This window comes from Ixodes scapularis, unplaced genomic scaffold (genome assembly GCF_016920785.2).
Source record: "Ixodes scapularis isolate PalLabHiFi unplaced genomic scaffold, ASM1692078v2 PGA_scaffold5__190_contigs__length_132052651, whole genome shotgun sequence".
Lineage (NCBI taxonomy): Eukaryota > Metazoa > Arthropoda > Arachnida > Ixodida > Ixodidae > Ixodes > Ixodes scapularis.
The window spans coordinates 90,949,893-90,965,554 of NW_024609880.1; the positions used below are offsets into that span (position 1 = coordinate 90,949,893).

The window sequence follows — 15,662 nt, forward strand, 5'->3', positions numbered from 1 at the left end:
GCGCGGCGTTATATGTAGCTTTCAGAAGCCATATGTCTAACATAATGCGCTCGTCGGAAACTGAAGACGGCAACAGCTGCAGTGACGTCAAAATGAATCCCTTTTCACAACCACGTGCGGTGTAAATAAAGTTTTTTCTCTCTCTCAAAATATGTGCAACTCCTCCTTGGTTCTCAAGTAGCCAATTGAAGTTAATCTTGCCACAAACAAATAAATAAAACTTTTGTTTTTATTTCTTTTGCGCCTTTTCTCACTTGTGATTGGTTTGAGCATCTAAGCAACTGTCTTTGTTAAAGTATAAATATCTCAACCCACTGTCGTCGCAACACATTTGAAAATATTACTTCAGGCTGAATCTGAAAATGTATTTACAGTCGCTCCTTGTTATTTTCTGTCTTTTAATTTGTAGTTATTCTCAAGATACAGCTGGGGTAACTCCACTTCCAGAGGACGACCCGAGAAACTTTCAACAACAAAATGCAACAAAGGTTTGTTATTCACTATTAATCTCTGACATAAAATATTCGAGGTCATGTTAAATTAGCTATGGTAACATTATTTTGTATTAATAACATTTCTATGCTTCTGACTACTTGAATCACTAGCGCTCGGAAAGCATTTACGATACCCTTGCTCATAGTGCATTTCGGAAGGTTGGATGCTGTAAGCTTAATCATGTTTTATTTGCGAGTAAATATTAAAATAACAGTTTAATCTGAAAAAATAGCATTTATAAATCATATAGGAAATGGGACGAAAAGAACCAGATCGTAAAGCGCTTCTGGTCCGAACTTCAATGTTCTATTCCTCGCGCTGCGAGGGCATCTCAGCTTGGTTGTCGACACTGTTGTCCTGGCCTGAGCGGCTGTGAGTGTCGCCACAAGCTCACCCCTGTAGAGTCTGGGGTTCTAGGAGAGTCCCTGTAACACGGTTTGATGCGCGCGTTGACGGTGATGACAATGCAGAAGTAGTTGAAGTTGGAACGAGGAAAGTCTATTGTAAGTAAGTCTGTTTTACCCGGTCGGTTGCCACTACGTCATTACAGCCGTTGATCTCCTGTGTGAACATCTTGGCTTGGCGATGAAGTACTCGAAACGGATATTCGTAGGCCGGTACATGTGGTTGACGAATCTCCTTGCGTCGCAAGAAAACATGCGAGCACCTCTCGAGGTCTTGGCTAACGAACGACGGCTCCGTTGAGGTGGAAGAACGAGCCAGGCGAGACGAGAGGTTCGTGAAAGGCCGTCGATGTAACCATTACGGTCTTCTTTTGACTCGGGGGAAGGCGAAAAGAATAATTGGCCAGGTAGAAGCAGGGGTGCACCATAGACTAACTCGGCTGCCGAACAGCCAAGATCTGCTTTGAACACCGGGCGAAAACCTAGGAGTACGATGGAAATGTTCGCCCAATGGTCTCCCGGCTCGTAGATGGAGAGTGCTGCTTTCAACCGTGGGTGTAGCTGTCCCACCATGTCGTTGGTCGACTGATTATGAGCGGTGATGTGGATATGTCGGACGCCCAAGATGGTAATAAAGGTGGTGAACAGGGTGGATTGAAACTGCCTTTTCCTGTCGGTGCTGACCGCATCAGGGAAACTGAAACACTGGACACCCAGTTGTCGATGAAGGCTGCTGCGACTGTCTCTGTTGTCATGTCAGGGACGGGGAATGCGTCAGAAAATCTTGTGAATCTTTCCACACACGTCCCGAAATAGTGGGCTCCCCGTGATGATGAAAGGGTTCTCATTAGATCGATGTGGATGTGTGCGAATCTGGAGTCTCGTGGGCGAGAGGGTGAGAAGTGGTCTTTGTGTGTCGTGTGATCTTGAGGCGTTGACGTTGAATGCAGGTCAGGTTTTGTTATTTAATTACATAGGAACCTGCATCGCCATTTTGGCATTATTGCAGGGTACTTTGTGTACAGAACTTTTCTCGTTACTATTACACACAAAAAATGTTTTTTTTTACTTATTCCACCTTAGATCAAAGTGTTGGGTCCGTCGTTCACAAACTCACGAAGCTGTGACATGGTGAATGAGCGTGAAGCATTGTAGGTTTTATAACCATTCTCAAACCGAAAGTAGGTCGGCACAACTTGCCTTATAAAAAAATGGACTTCGACATTTTTCTTTTTTTTTATTTTGGAGGGGGGGGGGGGGGGTATTTTGAGATTTGGCAGCTCAGTCCTGGTTCAGGTCGAGTTACCCAAGCGGCCATGCCTGGCTGCCAACACCGCTGGCTCTCTTGCCGAATCCCCCGCCTCGTTTCTCGTGCTTTCCACAAATTTTCTTTTTATGATATTTATGCACATTTTTCCACCTGGTCTCAATTTTCTACGGAACAACCATGTTTAACCAAAAAATTTTAATATGGTAGACAGGATTTCAAAATAATTTATCAAAATTGAAATGTGCCTTAATCTTAAAGATGAAATAAGGAGACAATGCGTGCAGCGTATGCACTCTCATGTATCGATCCTTACAGTTATTCTCATTATTCATTATGAACAATAGGGACTTATTAAATGTAGCTCCATTTGGCGACACATAAGTTCGCTAAATGTAGCGACGTTGTGAACTTTTTTTTACACTCTTCTGCAGCGTCCCGATCAATCTCACAGAAGCCAACAATATGAATGCTACTCTCTTTGCAAAAACAACCTGTTCTTAATAGATTCATAAAACGTTCTGATGTATACTGCGCTGCAATGTTAGACTTAACACATAAAGACGTAAACTACGAGATGATATGAAAACCTGTTAAGAACATAACGCGCTTGTGAATGCGCAGGATGAACTTCTGCGCATTCACAAGTGTGTCATGTTCTTAACTGGCTTTCCTATCATCTCGTAGTTTACGTCTTTATGTGCTGTGTGTACTTTTACAGCGCAGTATACAGCAGGGTGACGAACCAACTAGCCCAAATCCAAGCATCATTAGTCTTCAAAAACGTTACTTTTTGATAGGGAATGAACTGAAGATTGTCTTGGTGCTGCTCAGAATGCGAATAAATAATAGACAGAGAACCAAGGGACGGCACGAGCACCTCTTCCAGTGGAAGGTGCACGTCTTGACCCCTTACTTGCGTAATCTTTCTACGTACCCAGATTTTTAGGGACTCCGCGCTAGAGCTGTGAGAACTCTTGAATACTCAATTGCTAACAATGTGCTTAGGTTCATCGCTCACCTCGCGGGTGGAGTGGGGGGATTGCACGCAGCTTGCTGAAAAAAGATGTTAAAAATGACGCACGCTTATAGTCCTCGAGAGAAAACCTGCACTAGTAAATAAAAAAAGTGCAGCGTGTCTTGGCTTTCAGCTGGCCAATTAAAATTAATTTTGTCGTAAAACAAGATGGCGTTTGAGTTTTTGTAAATTTTGTTCACTTGCAATTGAGTTCAGCACCTCAGTTACTGTTTTCACTTCAAGTATAAATACTGCAATCGTTTTCAATATGAAAAGTCGTTTCAAATTGAATCTGAAGATTTATTTTAAAATATTTTTCGCGGTTTCTTGCCTTTTTATTGGTGTTTACTTTTAAGATTAAGCGGAGACCACTACATTTTCCCCTTTACCGGGGGGAAAATGCGTAGTTGTTTGGATCACCGTCGCGGTGGTCCAAACAACCACGCTAATCAAAATACAAGAGCAGCATATTTTTGACCATTGTATTTGATTTCTCGCTATTGGCACAGTAAATATATCATAAAGGAAAATGGAGCTTTCAGCGAGATATTCAGCAGAATAATTTCTCGAAATAAAGAACTAAGGAGAGTAAAGCAAATAACGTTTTATGAAACGAAATTTTCGACTGAGGAACATTGTCTCTTGTCATCACTTCGTGTATTACACCCGATCGATATTTTCTTTCAGGATGGTAATATATAAGCTGTCATAAACGCGGCCTGATATAGTGTTTCACATATATTTTAAATTAGCGAAAAACGTATATTTTATTATACATTCATAAATGTTGATCTGGAGCGAACGTTTGTTTTAATTTCTACCGAACCTAAAAACCAAGTACAAAATAGGCTGCTTTCATTACACTGCAAGTGAATAAAAATATTTGCGTCGTTTTCTTGGTATATGAATGAGCGTTTAGCCTATTTCATGTTATCCATAATGCTTTTGATGTATTAATATCAATTGTCATTAAAAATTCATAACATTTCAATTTAATATATTGAACATCTATGTGCATTATTTGACATTGAAATGCGTTATTTTTTCTACATCTCGTTTTTTCGTCGGTCGGAGATAATGGGAAAACACATGTTTCCTTGCATAACTCGGTTGTGTCAATGATTTATTTCATCTTCCGGAGCGCAAAATCTAAGATTCGAGCAATGGGTGATAGGTTTCATGTGCGACATTTGACGTGTCATTCACAAGTTCAGCTGGTTTCTGGAAACAAAACATTTATTACGACCTGATTTTGCGTGGTTTATTGAATCTTATAATCCCCAGTGGAATCCAGCAGGGGTCCTAATTTACATGGTAGGACCGATCGCAAACAAGTGACGAGGTCACCGTCGTCCACTACGATGATTTAGCGGTGAGGAGCTGGACAATAGACCTTATTCATTATTCGCGCCATCTATCGGCGGCTACGGGTACTATCAGAGGCTCGGCGCCATCTTTGAGGCTTCGCCACCGCCCCGCCGCCCGCCGCACTACGAACCACTCTCCCGGCGTTGAGTTCGTGCATGTTCTTGTGTTTTTTTGTTTGTTTTGTTTATTGATGGTGCCAGCCGCTTGGGAAGAAATTACGAATATTAAGCTCAAGTTTGTCTTCAGTGGTTTTACCAAGAATCTCTCTTTATAAAAATGAGCTTCATTCCAGCACCAGAGCAGGCCGACTCACGCACTGTTTTAGAATCGTGCGTTAAATTGCCTGCCCAGCTGATTATGCTTTCTCGCACAAGGACGATTTGTATGATATATTTCTCTTTACCATTCATGTGCGAACGAAGTTGTTACGTTGCCTAGCTCTTCTGCACTTTGCATCAGCCTTCTATCGGGTGTAAAAGACTTGCTTAAAAGAGAAAAAGAACAAAAAAAAAAGTGAAAAACAGTGTATCTGAGGGATGTTCTCTGGATCTCATCATTCCTCTGCGCGAGAGAAGCTACAATGCTAGCCAACCTCAAGCTGCCAAAACAATCACATACAGTAATAGATGCTCGATAATTTCACATAGAAACATCATGTGCCCTTCATGCCATTGTGGAATGTGTCATATATTAAGAAAGGTTCAGGAGCCCTGTAAAAGCACGCAACACTAACGAGCGGGTGCTCTTTTTGGGAGCATGAATAGTACAGTAAAGCGCTACGGTTATTCAAACGTTGGCTATAACACCTTTAACTCGAAAAGAAACCAATACAATCCGAAGCTTTACATCGGTTCTTCTTTTTTTTTTTTTTTTTTTGTTTGTTGAATACGTAGCGGTCGCTGCGCGTACGGCCGTACGGTCGCTGCGCGTACGGTCGTACGGTCGCTGCGCGTCGCTTTCACACGCCGGAAACGGCCACAGCGCTTTGCCAGTCGCCTCAAAGATGGCGTCGGAAGGAAGGTTGGCGCCACGTCCGATAGATGGCGGGCGAATCTGAATAAGGTTTATTGAAGCTGCCTGCGATGTGCCGGTCCCCCCGTCCCGCTCGGTCTCGTGTGTAGATTTCGGCCCCAGGTCTTTAAATAACATATACAGATATGGCGGACTCAGGCAGATAATAACTCAAAAGATTAGATAGTATTCGGTATCACTTTTTGAGCACACCACATACGTGTATGTTTTAGAGCGCAGCTCTTAGGGACCCGTTTCCAGCTTGAGCGGCGTCGCCGTCGGCGTAACCGCGCGGTGCATTATGGGTAAATCGCCCGCTAAATCTAGGGGAAAAATTCCCCCGCTAAATTTAGCGGAAAAATTTCTCTGGGGATTACGTAACAGGGGGGTCGCGTGATCCCCCCTCGAGGTCACGTGACCCACCGAGGTCACGTGACACCCCCCAGGTTACATGACCCCCTCCCCGGGGTCACGTGACCCCTCCCCCAAGTCACGTGACCCCCCCCCGACGTCACGTGCCCCCCTCCCCCGAAACACGTGACCCTCAGTACCCTTCCCTCCTCCTCCTCAAGAGCTGCGCTCTAATTCGGCATTACAGGGAGTTGTAAACGGCTTTCACTTCTTGGATGCTACCTTTAAAACACTATATTGTAGATAATGCGAAAAACAACGAGCGGCATTCGGGTTTGTATTTTAAGAAGTCCTAAAAAGAGAAGCAGTGTTAAACTAGTGCGATCTAAGTCCTGACTTTTATTGCTGCTTGCTGGCGAGATTGCAGATAGAAATCCAATAGTAATAGCATGAATCAGTCCTCGCTAAAAGCTGAAGACCCGAAGTTTTCTTTTTTTTTTTTTCTTTTTGGAAGCCTTAGTTAGTACCAGCTAAGTTCTGCTCTCAGTGATACGATTAATCTTCAGTCACATCAGTATGAGTTGTATTTTGATATAGGATGTTGTTATATTTTAGTTGGTTCAATTACGTGGAAGACACTGGGTCAAGAAACGAACATACGAAGTGACGACGCCAAAAGGAAAGCCAACGTGTGAATATGCTGAAATCCTGGACGAGGTGAAGGAAAATGAATACACCTTAGAACTGGGAGCTAAATTAGGATCCGAGTAAGCAATATATATTGATTTTTGTTTCTTGCTATCTCGCAATACACCAAGACATCCCACAAAAAATATCGCACTAGGAAGCGTCAAGTGAAACTAACGGTATAACAAATCATTCAACAAGAAAAAAACAATATATCGTGCAGGCATATAAGACCATTCTTAGGTCAAATATTAAGATGATATATTAAAGACAAGGAAAAAAAAAACGAGTCAATATTTTTGAAACTAGAAAAAAGAAAATGATAGTGAGGCAGTTATAGTTCACAACAGAATGTACCCTTTTCAAATGTGCGCGCATCTAGTAGCTGCTGTGTCAATTATGCTAGCCCGCCATTGTTTGGGCAGGTACTCTGAGCTTGTATTGGGCACGAGGGTTGCGTCAATGTTCGGCGAGAACTCGGATCTAGCCCCACGCCTCGTGCCCAAGACATGGTGAACGCCACTGTGGCTAGGCGAACTTTTAAAAGAGGGACTATTTTCAGCTGTATAAAATAGTATATCCTGCAACCAACAATGCCATTAATCTTGCAAATATATTTAATTTTAAAATGATCGTGCGAAAAGTAATGGTATAGTAACAATGGGGTGATATTTGCACAGTTTTGGAAGCCAGCGAAAGCGGGCTAGGCTTCTAGAGCGAAAGCTATTTTTGTGCTATCTTCTTTTTACCACAGAATGATGGTACGCTCGTTTCTATCAAAATTTAGACTAGCTGGAGCACGCTGGCAAAAACTAACACACAAAACGCGTTTTGAGCTACCATACACATAAAGTGTGTGGTTGCGCTAGCCCTGCACACATCAGCGCCACCCTCATCCAGCAGATATAAAAGGCGCAACTTTTGCATTTTTTGTGTTTGGTAGCTCGACACGTTCTATCTCTGTCGGTCGTTGCAGCATGATCAAGCTAATCGAACATTTTTATAACGCAGTTAGTATTTTAATTGTTACTACTCAATTGTTTTCAAAAAGCTCGAGGCTCCCATACTTTATTCGAAATGTTTTGGTGTATTACAGGTGGACTACAAATCAGCAAGCATTGTCGCTGGAAACCACTAATCCCCATTCAGCACCGAACGTGCTCAAGTTCACCAGACTAAGGGGTATAGTTGATTCATTATAAACGTAACGGTAATTAATTATTGTGTAGTGAGAATCATACATTATTTAAAAGGACAACTCACGGAAACCCTCTGCCAGAGTATTATGGTCATCTTGCTTCCGACATAATCAGAGCAAGTGGCTGTAGCTATCATAAAAAGCTTGCAAGAATCCGTAGTATAGTACCATCATCAAATTAGTGAAGCCAATATTAATACATTCGACAAGTTTTTTTCATTCTACTAATTAAATCAACTGACCTATGCATGAACAGGAATCGTTACATGACATAAGCACTTGAACATTGCAAGGAAGGTAGTATGGTTTCTTTGGAAATCGAACACGCGTTTCGAATTATCGTCGTGGATGGAACAGTTGCTCGGCAAGCGTAAACTTAAAATAAAGGTTTAATCGGCCAACTTGTGCCAGAAGCAAAGAAAAATGAGCGTCGAAACAGAAACAGCGAACGTCGCAGCTTCGGCGTCACAGCTGGCTGGAGCGAGACCTGCTAGAGAGAGAATGAGAATGAGCCGGCAAGATTAGGCTCGGCTCCTTTTCTAGTGCGCTCGGTTTCTCGGATATTCGACATAGAATATTCGAGGGTGTTCTAGGACGAGACTGACTCGGCAAGGTCATAGTGGCCTTACTAACATTTATGCTAGGGGTAAGAATATACTCGAATCTTCTAGAAGTACGGAGAAGCCATTCTTCTCGGTCTTTCACGCGGTAATCTTTTTATTTGCGTCAAAAACGTTTATTGTAGCCACTTTTTCATAATAAACGAAGTCAATTTTGTTAGAAAATGCACTTTTCTCCACAAACATCCGGAAGGGGAGCGGAGTGAAACACTAACTTCTTGCGGTTTGATTTTTGTACCGAGTTATTCTGTCGGTTGTTATGAATAGGTAAAAACAAAAACACACGCAGTGTTTATTTTCACTCCAAACTAGTCTGCTTTCGCTTAATTGTTCCCAGAAATAAAATAATGTAAAACACCGCATGTTTCATGTTTTGGTGACATTACTGGAGCCTTGTGTATTAGGACGCATGACACATTTTGCTTACTAAATAATATAAGCCTGTAGGTCTATAGATGTGCTATCGTCTGGTACCATTTAGTTTAAGTTATTTTTTCAAAAAATATTTTATATAATTCTTTGTTTCGTGAATAAATAAATGTAGTCATAATTTGAACCCTCCTTACGAAAAGAGGCAATTTTTGTTTATCCCTTATTTTTTATTCTTCGCTATAGTCTTAACTTATTTTGAGTTTAATGAAATGTCTCCCTTATTGTTGTATTGTCTGTAGAAGTGCGCATACATGGATATACGCACCGGAATCGGAAAAAGGGTAGCTTCTCAAGTTGGCTTTACTGCAATGTTTCTAGCCTTAAAATACAAAAAAGCATGGGGTTCGGAAGTGTTCGGGAGGTGATGGGGCGAGGGAGAGTGGTGGTAGATAGGGGAGCGGAGTGGGCACGTCTCGTTGGCGTGCCCCTATCAAAACAAAAAGTTTGCCCATATCCCCCGCTATTCCGACGCCAGCGACTACGCATGCTATTTATTTATATGTTTTTTTTTTTTTTGGCCAAGGCATTAAGGGGGAGGAGGGGAGGGGTTTAGGTAGTTATAAAGTGATGAAGGTAAAAAATTTCAGATCTAATAAAATGCACTAAGTATGACTAAATTTATTTTATTACGAGATTTAAACTTGAATAAAATTTATTTTGTAAAAATTTATTAAAGTGCTACCAGAAGATAGGACATGTCTATGTCTGGTTGCATTTAATATTAAGTAAGCAAAATGTGTAATGAATCCTTAGATAAAAGGCTACATATATTCACAAAAATGTCTAAGAAACAATGTGTGGCTTTTTTTAATATTTCGCATTAAATATGCAAGAGCAGCCTAGTGTAAAGAACGAAATAGGCTTTGCGTGAGATATTTGCAAGAAACATTACTGAATGCTTGTTTTTCCCCGTTCCTAACTACCGACAGAACTGAATACAAAAAATCAAGCAACCAAAATGTTATATTTTTCATGGCACCCATTTCTTTTTTTTTTTAAAGATTACATTTTTATGCAGTTTTAGATAGTCGTTTTCCTTTATTGCGGTAATTAGGTTATACTATATAATTTTAATGCAAATCAAGATTGCCAATTTAAAACGCGTGTTTGTTTCCGGGGGAACTCAATCCTTGGTATGAGCATAAATACTACGTATATCAAATACAGCTCTTGATATTAATTTTTAGCTTTGATAATTTTATTCCAGTAATTACCTCATAAAAATAACGACCTGCCTTGACGTGGTAGCAACTACAAACACGTGCGTCTCTTTACCGCAATATTTACAACTCTCTAAACTGCGCGGAGGTCCAGTTTATGTTCAAATATATTTTAGGTACCGAATTTATATTTGTTTTGTTACTTCGGACGCTTAAATATGGATAAAAGTTACACACAATCTCATTTCAAACACTGATACGACAAGCTATATTCGTCGCCGAATATGCATAATTAATTTAATGGTTCTCATGGGTAACTACACAATTTTATACGAGACACCTTTTATATTTATTATGCATATTAAGGTTACTACTAAACAAGTGCTGATAAGTAACAGAAACACATATTCAAATGTTGCCTGTGTCCAAGCCCTGCTTTGAATACTTGGATGTGTGTTATACACAAAATAACGCGGGCATAATAAAAGTAACTCGCGTACTTTTCCAGCTGATGGACCACTGGGTCATCCACTACTATACTCTGATTACCAAGACTGCCATATTGTGAGAATAAAGAAAAAGGACTCGACAGGTAGGTTCGCGCTTTTCTTTAACCCAGAATGTTCTAGTGACTTAAAATTAAATCCAAATGTTTTGCATTGATGTATTTTGTTCACTCCACTCAGTCAATATAGGTTTGCTGGAGTCGAGTCAATTTTCATGTTCCATGTATACGAAGACAGTGAAAGCTGCGAAAAAGATAGAGCATACATGCCTATTAGTAAATATTAGTTTTTTGCCTATGCTTAAAATAATTTAACAGTAAAATTATGCATATGATATTATTACTTTAACTTTCCTAGAACCGTAAGTGTCGTGGCTGGGAAGCTTGTGGGGAGGGGGCGGGGGAAGGGGGGGGGGGGGGTTCGATTTCACTAAAGCAAGCTCATGACGGCCATCTCTGGTTGGGAGTTCGACGAGCTATTTGCTTATCCTTTATGATTATAATATTTTTTGCCTCGACACTTGATTTTTGAAACTATTCAGGACTTATTATATCTGTTTTATTCGAGAAAAATAGCCCTATTGAAAATTCCATCAAGGTACGTAATTTGGGACACTGACTGCCAGTCAGCAGCCTTGGTGGAACGTGATGGACCACCAGACGTCATCTGATGGTCCATCAGATGACGTCTGACTGCCACTGCCAGGGGATTTTCATCAACAAGGGCAGCATTTACATAAGAGTAAAGCTATACGCACTCATAAATATCGCCAAATGCCTCGGTAAAACAAAATGTTCGAGAAAAAAAAGAAAAAAAAAAGAATAAGCAGGACCACCGCGGATTCCAACCCGCGACCACTTGCGTACAAATCCCACACCGTAACCGCTATGCTATGGCACCGTTTTTGAAACTCGATTTCACTAATCGTTTTATACGAGATGCTTCGGCTGCAAATGCAGTTAAGCCGTCAGCACGTTATGCAAAGCACTCGTACATCACTCGCCGTACTTCAGTTCTACTCACCTGCCATGTAGAGTACTTCCACTCGTAGAACGATCCTTTTGTTCGCGCGTCACCGGCCCAGTAGACCTGGTACACTTTGTCGTCTTCAACTACACCGCTAAAGTCCCTTACATCGTCGGAACTCACAACAGGCTGGGTCTTGTCGGGTAGAAATTCTACTAAAACATAATACATTGTAGAACCCTGGCAGGATCGACAGGTTGGAGCAAGCGGGCAAACAAAACGAGTCGAGAGCGATCGTTCATGAAAGCTCGGCGAAGCGGCGAAGCCTCTATGGGCGAAGCGAAGTGTCGTTTTCGGCGCTTCGGCGGGCTTCTGATCAAGGTTGTCGGTCAATCGCGTGTCAAATATCTAACGTCAGCGGTTTTATGGGCTCACGTCCCGAAATCATTTTCTCGTCCATAGATTACTTTTCGTATTCATAGATTTGACGAAATAGTGGTGTCCGAACGAACTTTACGTCCTTTGACCGTACGTCTGTCTGCACGTTAAAGCTTTTTGACGTACAGTCAGAGACAATCGATGTACAGTCAGAATCGCCACCAAGACATCCTGATGGAATTTCGCGGCGGCCGACTGCCACCAGGAAACCATCAGAAAGCCGACAAGCAGTGTCTGACTGGAGTTTGACTGTCGCTCAGAGTAACTTGTTGGCCAATCAGACATGCTTGACGTACAGTCAGGCACAGTCAGCGGTCCACTAGAAAACATTGACTGCCAAACAGGGTTACATTGATGGATTTTTCCTTCGGGAGGCATTATATAGCGTATTTTACCAAGGCTACGTAAGGAAAATTTATATGCTTGATATATTTTGAAACGTAACAGAACAAACGCTAAGGAATGTAAAAAAAAATAACACGTTGTAAAAAAAGAAAAAAAAATACGTGTCTAAATAAAGGAAGAGACAAGGTTAATGAAACCTGTAGTGTAAAAATGTTTGAACTTAATATTTATATTTTAAAATGTGCGTGAACTGTAAGGACAAGCTTAGCAGTCTGCCAGAAGTATAAAAAAAAGTTATGTCTGCGGGCTGCATTGCTTCACCAATGGAGCTTCGGGAAAAAGTCATTAGGATGTCAGACTCGACCTAAATCAGCCACATATACGAAGGGGCCCAAAAACCCCGAATTGCTTGGCAGTTCCTTTCTTTCTCTTTCTTTAAGGGGGGGGGGGGGGGGGGGGGGAGGTGCGCGCATTGTGTTTAGGGATTGCTGGGATTATTTTTATAATTGTTTGCGAAGCACGATGCTTTATTTCGCAATTTTAACATTCATACAGGGCTTTAGGCACAAGAAATGTATCATTGCTTCATGTTACAAAACAATTTTCTATTAATTCTGGGAGCTCAAGAATACCTATAGATGAAAAACGTGTTTTCATGGTTTAATTTTTTTATTAAAAGTTACGTCAGGAATTTTGTAATAAATATGATGGTAGTTCGCAATGAATATATTTAATTAGCAGTGACAGGTCGCACGGCTCTGTCGTTATTAGATGTTGATTTGCATTTTAATTATAAAAGTGTTGCAATAATTCATTTTTAATCCTTTCGGGATAACGTTCAAACATTTCTGAGCAACATATTTATATTTTTCCGGGCCAGTTCCTCCCATGATTTATCTGTAACCGTTCGCTCACGCTTTATACTAAGCATACATCTCTACCGATCATATTCCCAAACAGCTTAGCGTCAGAAATATTGAAATTAACAATATATATGTCTTAAGCGATATGTTGTTCATCCCTGTCGTCTTATTCTGGCGGCAACCTGTTATGTGAGTTTTTGTTTTTTGTTCTATAGATCTCTGAACAGTGTGCATTTTTTTATGCACACTATATTATTTTCTGTTGCTTGCTCGATGCACGCGTCTGCATTTCAATACGTGCTGTACTGCTGCTGCATTTTTTTGTGGGCTTGTTACCAGGCAAGCTTCTTATAAACACGTTTTATTTCTTTGTTTCCCCCATTCATTATGTTTGTTTGAAAATAAATAAATAAATAAATAAATATATATATATAATTATTCGCAGTATAATTTGAAAAAAAATCTTTAATATAAAAGAATCGGCAAAGCTTTTGACCAACCATTATTATTATTTTTTTTTTCAGATTACCGTTGTGACATGCTACTAACAAACGAGGCTGCAAAGAAAAGCCCGCCCACTGATTGCGAAGAAAAGTTTACAAAGTATTGTAAAGGTGCTTCGTATGAAGTCTACAGCACCAGTTGTGATGAAACAGGTACAAAAACTGCCTGAAGTCGCACTTGAGGACTATAGAAATATTTCTCAAGTGTAATACCTCTTGAAATAAAACGGCCTGTTATAAATATTGGATTTTTCTCAAGGACGTTGGCATTGTTTATTAAACAAGACGGTACACATATACATGTATCTAAATAATAAGGCCCTGCAGGGATTTGAAAGTTTTACCGAACAGTCGGTTACTTTGTATTTATTAAATTAACAAGTAATTGCTCAGTACAGCGAAAAAAAATGTGAAAGTATTGTAAAAGTTTAAGTATAGAAGTGTACCTTCGGGACACATAATAATTGAGATTCGTATATCCTCATCAACAGGCTTATATTTGCATAGCCTTAGTAGTAACAAAGTGTGTTAGCACAGGGCTACACACGGGAGAAAAGGAGCACAAGGAGGTTCTGGCCCTTGCTGTTGACGGGGCTAACGCGAAAATTGAACGATATTTTTTTTTTTTAGTTTGTTTGATTGAAAAAATGTTTTGTTTGCTTGAGCAATACAAATGACGGGAACAATGTCGAGATTAAGAAAGGACAGGTCCCCAAACATCGGGAAGCAGATTTCACACTCTAAAAAAAAAGCCCCTGCGTCTACTTCCCCACAAAACACTTGGAGAGCCATTCACCGCAATTTACGGAGGCAGCTCAGGGAATGACGATGCCGAAACATATGTTTAGACCAAAAGACGCAGTCTGAGTTTTGACATTAACCAATGCAAAACGTCACGCATGCATTGCTTAATCTTACAACTCAGGCTGCGTCTTTTGGTCTAAACATATGTTTCGGCATCGTCATTCCCTAAGCGGCCTCCGCAATTCGCTATGAGTGGTTCTCTAAGAGTTGTGCGGGAAAGAAGATGCACAGGATTTTTATAGAGTGCAGGAGATGAACGGGAATCCATTCGTGTTTGAGCTCGGCGAAGCGACAACTCAAGTCCGCGCACCTGGAAATCTAAAGGCGGTCCTGCCGAGTGTCTGTGGCTTTAGCTCGGTGCAAACGGGGCTTCTCCACTAGAGATAAAAAATTGCTTTAAAAGCAAAATTAATTTGCATTACAAATTACTTTTCTAAAGATGCGCATATGCAAACAAATTACATTACAAAATTATCGCAGACTGCAAGTAATGACTTTACATTACAAATCCTCTCCACACGTAATGCAATTAGTTGGACGTTTCATTTCAATACCTTGAGGCAACTATCCCTGCTCATGTTATGTACTGTATATGCAGCAAAATTCAGATCTCCCTGTTTACACTGCAACAAGCTTACGTGCCTCAAAGTGAGCCATACTGAGCAGTCGTTTCGCTGGCGCGCACGATAGATGTGTTAAGCATGATATATAGCTTCCTTAGATGTGACTCAACGACAGTCAACTCACCGTTTCGCTATTCATTAAACGTCAAAAATCTTTTGTTAAAAGGTTATGTGTTTCCATTTCCCTGATATTGATTGAGCTATAGTCCGTGTCAGTAAGTTAAGTTGAACCATCGGAGCTCGCTCTTACAAGGAAGCGTCATGTGGAACGTTCACTTTCCAACTCGGGCGGACGCTAGCCGACGGCTGTACGGTCATTTCTTTTGAAGAGTACCCCAAACCCCAAGAGTCCAAGGAGGCACGTAACCAGGATTTTGATTTGATGGGGGGCAGGGCGCCCATGACAAAGTGCCGTATAAGGGGGAGGGGGAGAGGAGGCCCCAGCAAAATAGACCGATGGGCGGGGGGGGGGGGGGGGAAAGGGGGCCCCCATGCCCCCCCTCTCCCTTCCCCTGAATATGTGCCTGGGCCCAAGTAATTGTGGGTTGTCACACAAGGGGGCAGGATGTTCCCTAGGCAGAAGCGTGGTAGAATGTACGGGCT

General features: G+C 41.2%; 1 protein-coding gene across 1 annotated transcript; it reads left to right on the forward strand.

Moving 5' to 3' along the window:
• The first annotated feature begins 362 nt into the window (after positions 1 to 362).
• On the forward strand, positions 363 to 13,802 carry LOC115318275. The gene is made up of 5 exons (XM_040214995.1): positions 363 to 488; positions 6,530 to 6,681; positions 7,698 to 7,783; positions 10,520 to 10,603; positions 13,654 to 13,802. Exons 1-5 carry the CDS (start codon positions 363 to 365, stop codon positions 13,800 to 13,802), a joined length of 597 nt encoding a protein of 198 aa, XP_040070929.1.
• The last annotated feature ends 1,860 nt before the right edge of the window (positions 13,803 to 15,662 follow it).

Bases quoted from the DNA above. Each gene is read 5' to 3' on its own strand.
- LOC115318275 (XM_040214995.1), top strand. From the start codon at position 363: ATGTATTTACAGTCGCTCCTTGTTATTTTCTGTCTTTTAATTTGTAGT. The intron at 7,784-10,519 runs GTATAGTTGATT...GTACTTTTCCAG, and splicing joins CAAGTTCACCAGACTAAGGG to CTGATGGACCACTGGGTCAT. The intron at 10,604-13,653 runs GTAGGTTCGCGC...TTTTTTTTTCAG, and splicing joins AAAGAAAAAGGACTCGACAG to ATTACCGTTGTGACATGCTA.